Raw genomic sequence first — 12,345 nt, 5'->3', positions numbered from 1 at the left:
TCTCTCACATGGTCCAGTGGTTTTCCCAGGGGTTGGGATGAGTCTTGCTTTAAGCACAACAGTTTTCAAAGGAGATGGTTTATGTGCAGCTCCTCCAAAAACTGTTAAAGAAGTAGAGTAGTGCCGGTTAAATACTACAAATCATGCTGTGATATTTATAAGATAACAAAGCACAAAGATGACAAATCAGATTAACACAGGGTGATGTTAATCTGATCCATAGCAAGAGGTAGCAAAGATAGAAGCACATTTAAAAACAATGACTGAATGAATACCTTGCATGTAAAATTGTCTAAACTGATTAAAATATTCAGAAGCTCAATATTTCACCACAGATTCAACATTTCAATCATAACCACTGTATTATGAGTCTCACTTACTTCTCCAAAGCTTTCTATCTTTTCCGTTAAATAAAGCTAACAAAGGGATGACACAAAAACGATAGGATCCAATGAGCAGGCATGTCAAGAGGGTGAGATCACAGTTGGATGCTGCACTGCCCTGTGCCATTGAAGAGGAGCTGTTGAAAACATGAGCTGGAAATTCAGTCCAAGTGCAGCTTCGAAGTCCTGTGTAACCAGCCATTGGTTTTCAATCTAAAAATTAGAATGGAAATACGGCTCCTCTTCTGCACCTCACACGGCATCAGTTGTAGTCTACGCCTGCTCACTTTCCTCCAGGCATGTGTGAACTAGAGTGGAATAGAACCCGTTGCCATGACAACCACACAAGTGGGAGGGGGGGATGGTCTACAGTGTGAGAATAGGTCCTCTTAGCCAAACAAACCTACGTGCTGCTGAAGATGCTGGGAAGAGAAGAGCCCACTGTCTGACATGCACTCCTTTTCTTGATACAGTACATCGACACAACACAGCATGACTTGCTGGCAGTGGACCGGAGTTCACACTTTTTTGAAAGCTTTGTAAAATGTTCTACTTTCTTACAGAGATTAAAATAGAAAAAAGCTAAAAAATTACAATGTTTTTGAGATGCCAAGCTGATGCAGAGGTCTTAAATCAGAGACAGATTTGCCCCAGGGAGATTTACATCCAAGCCCAGGCCTGAAGTGGGTCACTATTTGGAACAGAGGCCCCTCCCCTTCATGTCCAGATGTGTTCTTAAAAAGCACAATGAACACTGTGACTTAACCCTAGAAAACACCCGTATAACACTGATTTTATCACTTAATGTAAAAGCCTGTGGGGACTCAACATCCTATTTCTAAAAAAACTATGTCAATTCTTGTTAGTCTTACCTTGTGTTCGTCCAGCACCTCCACTCAGCTCAGAAGGAACCCTGGCCTGAGTAAGGCTCCTTGATGGCCCTGGGGTCTTGTGTGGTACTGGTAGTCTAGAAGTAGGAGTAGGGGGAGGGCCCATAACAAGGGGTTGAGTGGGAGTATGAGGAGGTTGGGATCCACTTAGTTGAGGCGTAATACTTGCTGTTGAGGCAGTTCCAAGGGATGGTTCTCCTTTTGCCTGCCCTCTCTGACTGCCTGGGATGCAATGGCACACAAATAAAACATTGAAGATCAGCAGCAAAGATCCTGTTATTAAGTGGAAATACACATACTGACCTCAGCAGTTTACTGGTCATAAAAGACACAAACGCAGGCAGTAAAAATGTCTAAAGAGCACCTAAACAGGGCTAATCCGGTAGTAGTATAAGGAGCCCTTTTAATGGGATATTTAAGTGACATTTTTTCCATAAGCAAAACTATTGAAAAAGCATGTTTAGAGAAATATCTCAATATTAATTAACAGCGTACCTATTTCTTGTTAAAATTTAATATTGAAATTGTACAAAACGTACCTGCATGTCTCTTACTAACAACAGCAAACATGTTATGTAAGAACATTGATATCAAATAAGAATCTTGAAGTTTTAGCAAAAAAAGTGCATCCCGGTGGGGTGTCCCTGTAGCCGAAGAATGAGAAGAAAACCGTTTTTTTACTGTGCTCAGGGCGCTTGTTTCAAACATTGTGTTCTCCTTTAACACTACTGGTGGTGAGCTTAAAACCTCCCTTTCCTTCCCCTGCTTTTTCCCCTCGTAGAGATGGCTTCCCATCAGAGGAAGAGATCCCCCTCCTACCCCAGAACTCCACTTTCTATAAAGAGCAGTAGGGCAGAGGGAGTTTTCCCCAAGACCTAGACAAGAGACCGAAGGTGACACCTGTATCCCACACTGTTCCTGTGGGACAATGCGGAGCTCATCAGGACAGCAGAGGAACCGCTAAATGCCACCCTCTGATGGGGCGACTGCTTTACTACAACCTGGATTATTGGCATGTCTAAGAGAACCAGAGCTACGCAAACTAAAACTTAAATATTAAATTCATTATTTGTAGGGCATTTGTACATTTTCATTGTTTCTGAAATGATGATCAAAATGTTTATTAGTCATCTGGAGAGTATAGAGCATTCTTTTGTAACATTACTGTGAGGCTTTGAAGGCTCCTGATGTATCAGCTTCAGTACATAAACCCCCCACAAACTCTGGTGCTGCCTTCAATTCTACATGGCCCGTCCGTCAACTGCACTTCTCTACTGTGCCTGGTTGAGATTACACAACGGGTTAAACAGACCTATTGCACAATTCTGTGTCCACAGCAAAGGAAATCATTAGCTCTCTGCTTAGTCAGAGGCAGGTCATGAGACTTGGTATTGATTGTGAAAAACTTAACTGGAAAACAACAAAAAAAACTCAAAAGCATGTACAGTATTTAACATTGCCCAATTAACAGGAGTCTTACCTGTGCTGCTCTTCTGCTTGGACTGTGGTGTCCCTGCAGCTTTGGAGGTCCTGTATTCGTCCCTCCCAAAGGTTCCCTGCCTCTGCCTGGTTGATAGAGTGACTGGTCTGGGACTGGCAGCTGGGGGTACTGAGGGTGGTGCTCCTCTTGCTTGTCTAGAAACCGTCTGTGCTCGATATCTGCTCTTACGCTCATCCCATGAGGCTCCTGATGTTGTCGATTTGCTGGACTCTGCCTGCAAAGAGAGATATTTCACTCACTCAGTCCCTCAGCTCTATGCAAATAGCTCTTATAAGTCTGAGTCCAAACAAAATTGGATTTAATGTGGCTTAAAGAAAAAGCTACAAAAACATGAATAAGAATTACTTAAAAATAAGTAAAGTCTTGCAGAATTGTTAATTGTTCACATTAAAAGTGCATACTCACCACCAGGCTGATCCTCCTAACCTCTCTTGTGGAGTTTTCAGCAGGTCCGTTTGTGGTCTCAGTGGGAATGGTCGGTTTATTCCGAGAAGAGCAGTCCAAGTGCCCTGGTTTGGTCTTAGCTTTGACAATGGTGAAGCTATTAGAATACCTTAGAGTTGTTCTCTTCTCCCTGGGTGGCCTGGAGGACACTGCTGAGCTCTCCGATGAGCAGCGAGGCCGCATATTGAGCACATGAGTTATGTCCTGACCTAAAGCTGAGCCGGGCTCGACGTCAATTTTGTTTAATGCGCCCTTTATTGGAGCTGGTTTGTCAGCTGTTTGGCCATTTTTACTTTCATCAGGGGATTTTTCTACGGTTGACCAGCAGAAGGTCTGGTTGCCAGAAAGCTGTGCTGCAGTATCTGCTACTTGGCTTGAGGCTGCTTGTTCTGTTACAAAGCTGGCTTTACTGCATTGGACTGCTGAAGCATGTTTATTTGCAGCAGGGTGCTGGTAAGGTGTGGATGCTCTACCCTTCTCCTGCCCATCCTCAGTAGTATGCTCAGATGACTGTATAATTGTCATGCCCAAATTGGCAGAGCCTGTATTCACACGCCGCTGAGCATCATTGACCATTTTAGTGGTGGTAGAGACAACTGCAGTGCTACTCCTCAACTTGGCAGGAGTAATCCTGGTAGTTGCAACTCTATGTGCTTCAATGTGTTTATTGTTCACAATAACGTGAGAGGGTTTGAGCTGTGAAGCCGGGCCCGGCACTATTTGATGCACGCTTCTTGTCACGACTTTAGATTTTACACTGCTGAAATCTGACTTGGGAAACTTTTTAATTTCCGTTTTCTTGACTTTGCTGTCTGAAGGCACCAGTCCTGCAACCAAATGGTTATGAGTCATAGAGATTTCCTGCCGTTTAACAGGGTGGAATCCTGGACTGCCTGGGTTATCAGTGAAGGGAGACTCTGAAAGGGAGGGGAGGCTGGGTACCATGTTCCCAATGTTTTGTACTGGAGTGGAAGTATGAATCTCCTTATCAGTGGCTTGCGCAGCCGACAGAGTGGCCACAAGGTTTTTGCCTTGTTCTGGTGTAAATGCTATAGGGAAATGGGGCAACAGCTCTGCTTCAACAAACTGAGCCTCTTTTCCACAATCTACAGGAGACGGTTCACAGACAAAGGTCATCATATGACCCATCTCATTCTCACTTGGCAGAGCTAAAAGAGAGTTGGATGTTGCCTCATCATTTTCCTCCGTGGGGAGCTCTGTGTGAGTGAAAGTCATGCCAAGACACGGAGGAACTGCGTTCTCCTCAATGACTCCTTCTGTGGATTTTTCAAGGAGATGCGACAGAGTGGTTGATAACAGGTTAGATTCCACAGGCAATGCTGGATTGCCTGCAGCCAGAGAGATAAATGACTCCTCCAGGGAAGAGACTAACAAGGGTGACTGATCCTCCAAACAAAAACTGTTGCTCCTTATAACCATTTCCCCAGAGCTCAGGGAGCAGCAGTCATTCTCAGTGGATCCTCTACGGGAAGTCTCTCCTAAACTCCTCCCAGCAGAGTCTGGAGACGTCGCTGCTCTGTTACTTCTATCATCTGTGTTCTTATAGAAAGTCTGATAGTTATTTGATCCCGTCTCATGGTTGCTCGTCAGACTCAGATTTCTATTGCAGAAATTCCCACTGCCATTATCAGGTGTGGCAATTAAACTTTGGTTCAGGTTCATGCTCATGCCACAGAATACATCATCCCGTGATAAGGTGATGTTGTAGGAGTTATCCACAGAGGAGCTGTCACTGAGGCAGGCCTCCAGCATGTTGATATCAGGGGAGCTGTCGGCTTCTCTGTCACTCAGGTTTGAAATACTACTGTTGGAGTCAGGTGAAGGCGACAGTGGCGAGTTGCTGTAATGATTCTCAAGGGCGAGGGCTTCTCTGTGGGGCAGAGCAGCTGTGCTCTCAACTTGGTTGATGGAAAATGTCTTGTTAGACATTTTGGAGTTCAGACAAAAACTTATTATTAGATATATATAAAACCTATTCTGTAGCTCTAATTGCCCGGACATTCATTCAGCAGAACAGTCCATCCATTTTGTTGATCAGATGTCTGTAAAAGAGAGAAAAAAGCCAAATATTTGTTACCATGTTACTACACAATCCATGTTGACATTTTTGTAATTTCACTGAAGGCTTGTGCCCAGATATTCCCATGTAAACTTTAGCTCATGACTCCAAAAAGGCTTTGGCTTGCCCTGGTAGGCCTTTGTAGCTATTGGTCACTGTAACAGTAGCTGGATACTCAAATTATTTATGACTTAGCTCAATGAAAAATGCAAAAGTCATCTGGATCATGCTTAGGTAATACAGCAGTAATCCAAATCTGTCTAAATCATCTCCTAGTTGTGCTCCAATATGTTTTTCATTAGGTTGTAGAATGTAACATTACCTTAGTATCTGTAACCTTTCTAAAGATATTTTGCCAGACACACCTGCTGTCGCTGTTAAATCATGGTTTCAGAAAAGCTTTATTTAAATGTGAGGTTGGACCAGCAGTTACAAGCCACGTTTTTCTACTCTGAAATGAGCCAACATGGGTTTGGCATGAGAAGTAAACGGCAGTCTTAACTTCTTTGTATTGTACTGTTGTATTTATTTAAGCCGACTGGGCTGCTAAGCTTGCCAGCCGCTATTACGACAAAAGCACCATTGTGGTATGTACCACCGGAGAGTATCAAGTCACCAGCTGCCTGAGTGTTTCAGTATGCTGACCCCAGATGCTGATCTCAGTGCATATAACAACATTTAACACATGAGCTAAACTACCTGTAGCGCCATTTATCCCAGTGTTGGAGATATCAGCCATAGATATCTGCCTTCTCTCGAATTTAATTGAACTAGACGGCACTTGGCTTGTGATGCTAAAAGCGCCAAAAAATAAGGAGAGAAAGAAATGTATTTTTCCAGAAATCATGATTGGTTACTCAACATAATAGACAGATCTGGTTGTGAGCAGATTAATGCAGGAAGTATTTTCTTTTTACTGAACTACACCCGCCAACCGCATCACCACGCAGAAGAAAGCAGACTTATGGATGAGAGGCTTGTCCTCCTCGGCAGATCAGTAACTGTTGCCAAACACTGCTAGCTCACCTGAGATAGCCAACAAGGAGCCGAAGAGGACATCATCAATGATTACATCTCGTGCTGTCACGAGCATGAGCCTCTCGTCCATGAGTACACATCCTTCTGCGCGGTGATACGGTATCCCACATAATACTGCTCACAAACAATTCTGTGGATTATCTTGAGTGACCAGGTCATGAATTCTGAAAAGAGACATTTTCTTGGCGCTTTGAACACCACGAGCCTAGTGCCATCTAGTTCTATTACACGTGAAAGAAGGGAGTCATCTCTCAGCCGATATCTCCATCACTGGACAAGTTACACCAAAGCAAATCTAGACTGATAAATAGCACCACAGGTAAGGAAGGATAAAAAAATATATATTTTTGATTTTGTGTTGAACTGTCCCTTGAACACGTTTCTATAGCAACAAGTTGGCAATGTCCATCTTTCCTGCTTGCAATCAGCCCAAAATAGTGAATGAAACGCCAACATATAACTTGTTTGGTGGGAGGAGATTTGTGCATAATCTGCTGCACTGACAGGCTCCATGAGGCAGCCAGTATACTGGTTAAGGAAGCAGGGGCTGGATCAGTGAAGCTACACGACCTTCCCAGGAACACACAACAAAATGCAGAAAACACAACTTAGTTTGTAAAAAACAGAGTTCAAGGGTTTCTGTTGGTTGCCAGAGCAAAAGAAAAAGAGTTGGTTTAGGGAATAACATCCAGCATGTTAACCTCATGTTTTCTTAAGTGGCAGCCTGCTTGCCTTTGGCTCTTCTCTGCTTCTTCTCTGCCGTATCAAAACGTCATCCAGCAGTTGATTGGTCTTTTGCAAGCACATTTACTCAACCACAATATTTAACAGAACCTACAAATGACAAATTCAGTAAGTGTCAACTTATATGCTTTGATATTTTTCAAAACGAGACACTGTAATGGAGAAATAAAAAACACGTTGTCGACTATAATTCTGGCAGCAACCTAGACATGCACACTTCAAAATGTTTATTAGAAAAATGTTCGACCTTGGAGCAATATTCAGTTTGTAGAGACAACAGCCACACCATAAATGTAGTCCTCAGCTGGAATATCTGAGCGCTTCTCTATTCCCAAAGGGATCTTTTGGTTAAACATTTGGGAAAATAACATTAAAAAAAAAATGTATATGAATATGCCACAATAAATATAAGGTGTTCATATTAAGTCTGCCTTACTTTAGACATTACTACTGATAAGATTTATCAAAGCAGCTCTGCTTTTACAAACAATCCATAGCTGACTGAATAATGGGTTTGTTTAACAGGCAGAGAAACACACCTTACTGTATTTTGCAATCTCTGTACAGTCAAATAAAATATACAGCCTTGTCAAACTGCTGTGCACATTGAACCTTGGCAGGAACCAACGCCACTGCAGTATCTTCCCACACAATATGAAGAAGAGTGATTTAGCTGGTTAAAATCGTGACTAGGCATTCACTTGTTATGTAAAGCACAACTGCACCTATGACAAACTATGACCTGACAATGTTTACGGAAAAATAAAACCGCAAAAATAGGCTACAAGACTCTGAACCAATAAATAGCACAGGTCTTCAACACCATTGACTAAAAAACTGATCAACTATGGTATGAACTAACTCCATACAGACATTATTGTTCTCTCTATTCAATAATAACAGTGGAAAAGAAAATGCCTCCACAGTGTGCTGTGTTGTCTGCCTCACGTCAGTTTACTCACTTTTTGCAGGTTCGTTTGGCTAATTTTACCGTCTCAGAGACAATCCCATTACTGCTTTCCTACCAAAGCGCTAATTCCAGCCAACTGGGCAGGCAGTGGTGTGCGAGTGTGCTCCAGCCAGACAACCGTCCCACAACTCCTCCCTCCGTGTGCTCAGAGTCAACCGTGCATCAGTAACTTCAGAGCCTGAATGAGGGTGCCCCCTGCGCAGGCATTAGATTCCGTTTTTTTTCCCCCTCCCCTCCTTGAGGTAACGTGACTTTGTCCAGCAGGACTACTGCAGCAGTGGACAGCAATCTCTCCAACTAGCCACAGTGTCAGACACCATGAGTAACTGCACAACGCTCCCCCACTGCAGGCATGCCAAGGTCCAGCTAAGGACTGTGTTTCAGCGTAGAGCCAGTCCCAGGTTAACAGAGGGAACAAGCAAGGAAGAAGGCAACATGTTACCTTATCCATGCCGAGCCCAATTCTAGGGGAGTGGCCACAGCCTGCGTTGGCATTCACTGTTGCTAAGCAGCCAAAGTGCCTCTTTTATGAGGGAATGCATCAGGCTGTTTTTTTAGTAAGGGATAAGTGAAAAGGGGAGCATAATGGCGGGAGGCCTGGGTTCCTTTGGGAATGTTACACTATGAAAGTTCCCAACCAGACTCAATGTGTCAGACTTACAACGTTGTTTAGAGCTGATAAGTTCTCAGAAGTCCTCCACTGATGTCACTGTCTGATGACACTGCCTCATGTACACAAACAGATTGACACTTGATCCAGACACCAGTATGCTATTTACGCTTAATCTATACAGCGCTCTTGACACTGGAAACTACTGTCTAATCTTAACTAGAGACAAGACGTAAATTATGGCATAGAGAGCGCTTATTACTATCTCCTCAGAGTTCTGAGAATGAGTCTAATATCCTATAAAATCAGTTACATAAGGGATCTAATTATGTAATCTAAACATGTTGACCCTAGTCTTCAAGTACATTTGTCTCGTAAACAAGAATGGATAAGTGATTTTCATTTTCAACAGAATTTGGAAAAGCAGCTTCTAGACTATCCAGTCCGAGATTCAGACCTCAAACCTCAGTGATGCTTGTTGCACGCTTACCAGTATGCACTCTGAAAGTGATTCAATGCATTCAAAACCAGTAGGGTTCAAGCCAAACTCCCTCTGATATCTGACCCTCACTCGCAACCGTGTGGTCTACTGGACCCTGTGTTTCGAGACTCCATTCAGCCTTGTCAAACTATAAAATTATTTTGTAATTGTCTCAAATGCATTTTCAACATTGCCGTTTGATACAAGGCCTCACTAAGTTGGTCCAAGAAAAATCCAATGCAAATTGCTGCCTTCAGATTGCATTATACATTTAAAACCAAGTGAGATCAACAGAACAATGCTCCTCTATTTCTTAAGCCCCTGAGGCACTGTGCAGAAATGCTCAAATGGCCTCAAAATGCTCAAATTGCATGGGTGACTGAACATTTCAGTATCATACAGTGAGTAGTTACGTGTTGCAGGGACAGCCATCAAAAGGCCAGGCGCAAAGCTGCACAACACTACTGCAGGGCAGCAGGTCAAGCTGGGGGATTCCAACCAGGACAGCAGGGACAACGCTATCCTCTGTGAAGCACAGGGGGACAAAAGCCTGGTTAGGGAGAATAACATGGCACTGTATTTCAACAGTCAGAACATTAGTCAGTCTGCTCCCCGGGAAGAATAAATAGAATAAAGGCTTTCATGATAAAGCTGTGGCTGTGGTGTCATCTAGTGAAAAAGAGGCATGTCAGATGTGTCAGCAGCAGTGACAATGTATCCTGGTCTGCTCTTCATTTAGTTGGCCTAAACTGGGAGGCTTAAATGGAATACACAACATTCCCAGGGAGGACAACAATAACTACAAACATTAAGTTGCACAGTGTGTTAAGATACTTTTTTGAGATGCAGGTCAAGAATTAAAACACAAGCTCAACCTGAATTGTGTCGGATCTTCAACACATTTTAGAACAGTGTTTGGGGGTGTTGTATGGCTGTACTGTATAGAACCCGTTGAACAAAATGATTTAACCATGCAGTAATGTGTGAGTAACACCACAAACATACTACAAATATATACATAAAAAAATGATTATAGTAAAAATTATGTGCAAGCATTTTAACAGGCAGTCATTTAGTTAGATGCGTGTATTTAAAGCCAAAATTAAATTAATGAATTTAGCTGGGTGTGTTTGGAGTAGTGTCTATTTCATCCCCCCCCCGTGAGCCCTCCTTCAGCCAGTTAGCTATAATTAGATCAAGAGTAAACATATCCATCTACAAATAGCAAAGAAAATACTCTTTCATGTCAATAACATGGTTTTAAACACGGTAACGCCTGAGACACTTTAAAGAGTGGGCAATAAGCTAGTATTCTGTTAAAAGACCCAGTTATTACATAATGTTGGCGGTCTCTAATAAAGTTACACACACAGCGGACTCCAACCATGAATTTTAACGGTAAAAAAATGGAGCACAGCAAACAGCGGTGGACAATAAACACTAAAATTATCCAGCTTAATGTTAGCTAGCTAGCTAGTTAGCAACCAAGCCCCCACAGGCGCTACAGTTACTTTTTGTTGACAGGAGGCTGAACATAAGCAGCAGAAAATATTAACCCTAACTATAGTAGGTAAGTTATGTGGGAGAAACATATGAACTGCCTTACCAACTGCCCAATAATTAAATAATACAGTAACGTTAGTCAATTAAGTTAATAGAACTCATAGTTTGACATTAAAAATCAACACGCTTGTAACGTTAACGTTAGCTACCTGTCACAGGAGCGAGCGGCACCGACGGGAGCGCGCCGCCGAGGACGCGCTAATCAACAATTGTTTTCACCTGGTCGTTCCCCGTTGTCGTGATTCACCATACCGACCGGTCATACCGGAGTTCAGCTCCTATTGTCCCGTAGAAGTGATGAACTTGAAGTTGTTTGCTGGAACTTGTGATAAGTTGCAGTGTTTGTTACTGTACTTAAGTAGAATTTAAAAAAACAACCGTAGGCCAAAACTAAAGAAGAAGAGGAGGAAGCACCTGGTGCAGGCCCCGCTGCCATGGTAACAACCCATGACTATCCCAACCACAGTGGTGATGAAGATAACCTTACACACCTTTGGCCATAAAGTTCATAATCAAAGTTTTTAAGACTTCTACTCAAGGAATGACATCGACCCAAGTCATTTTCTGTTAACATACATTTTCTCAAGTATTGCTTTGAAGTACTACAAGAGTGATAAGTTGGCGTCCCCTAAGTCACTTACAGTTGCAATCAATTAATTAAAGAATAATTGCCTGCTCAGTTTAGCTCTTATTAATGTAATTACTGTATGTCAGACGTCTAAAATGAAACCACAAATAAAGACATCTCTATTGTTTTCCATCTGAAGAGATCAACCACTTGATACATCAGATTTTATTATTTAAAATCTGGATGTACACTCATAATTACATGATTATGAACCATATGATGCCAGGAAGCAAATTTATATACAATGTAAAAAGTGCATTGTGTTAACAAAATGAACATATGAGCTCACTGGACATCCTAGCAGAGGGGAAAGGAAGCCTCCTATCAAAGTGGAAAAGAGATAAGCATTTCCTCAAAAATCAGACTTGATTCAAAAGAACCATTACATCTTTTGAGTCAGTAATATCAATCAAATTTACAATATTTATTTGTATGATCATATCTGGTATTTTACAGCATACATTTTAGAATATACTACTCTGCAGGGTGATAAAACCTGAAGGAAATCTGTTTCTCAGCAAAAAGGGGCATTCATGACACACCACCAACATGGTTTGTTAGACACTTGCAACTTGAGACATACTGTATACTGCATCAGTTTTGTCAACAATTAGGTTTTGTTACGTAACGGAGGACCAACCACTGTAATGTATTCCTTCTTGATAGATCTGGAACATGCTACCTATACTTGCAGGTCTCACATACGTCTGTTGACATCAAAGGAAATGCAGGACAGTAGCAAAGCAATCGTTGCTATCTTTGTGCTCCATTCTGTTATCAGTCTGAATGTTAAATAAATAGACAGGACAGTATCGCAAACTGATACATCAGGCCACTAAGTGCATGAGACAGGATGGGTGTAAGAGACAACTATAAGACAAGATTATTGTTCCACATCAGTTTTAGGCCACATGGCTGCTGTCCATTAGTGTGGGTATGAGGTGGGAGTTGCTGTACAGAAGGCAAGTGAATGTGCACACTATCAAATGGGGGGGGGGTGAAGAAGGAGCCAG

The 12,345-nt window shown here is 42.3% G+C and overlaps 1 protein-coding gene across 6 annotated transcripts in view; it reads right to left on the bottom strand.

Annotated features, from left to right (window-relative positions):
• mtus1a (microtubule associated tumor suppressor 1a) overlaps positions 1-11,078 on the bottom strand; it is a 29,869-nt gene extending 18,791 nt beyond the window's left edge. The window contains exons 1-5 of one of the 6 annotated variants that reach the window (XR_004333750.1): positions 8,043-8,636; positions 3,180-5,281; positions 2,754-2,988; positions 1,256-1,495; positions 9-101 (exon numbers count right to left, since the gene is read on the bottom strand). Coding sequence is in view for 5 of the 6 variants with exons in the window: in XM_032527515.1 (XP_032383406.1) it covers positions 9-101; positions 1,256-1,495; positions 2,754-2,988; positions 3,180-5,240 (2,629 nt within the window). In the remaining variant the exon portion in view is untranslated. The other 5 variants (XM_032527515.1, XM_032527516.1, XM_032527514.1 and 2 more) reach the window with 5 other exon arrangements.
• Between the last annotated feature and the right edge of the window lie 1,267 nt (positions 11,079-12,345).

Source organism: Etheostoma spectabile, chromosome 10 (assembly GCF_008692095.1).
Source record: "Etheostoma spectabile isolate EspeVRDwgs_2016 chromosome 10, UIUC_Espe_1.0, whole genome shotgun sequence".
Classification (NCBI taxonomy): Eukaryota; Metazoa; Chordata; class Actinopteri; order Perciformes; family Percidae; genus Etheostoma; species Etheostoma spectabile.
This window is presented reverse-complemented; position numbering and strand designations above follow the sequence as displayed.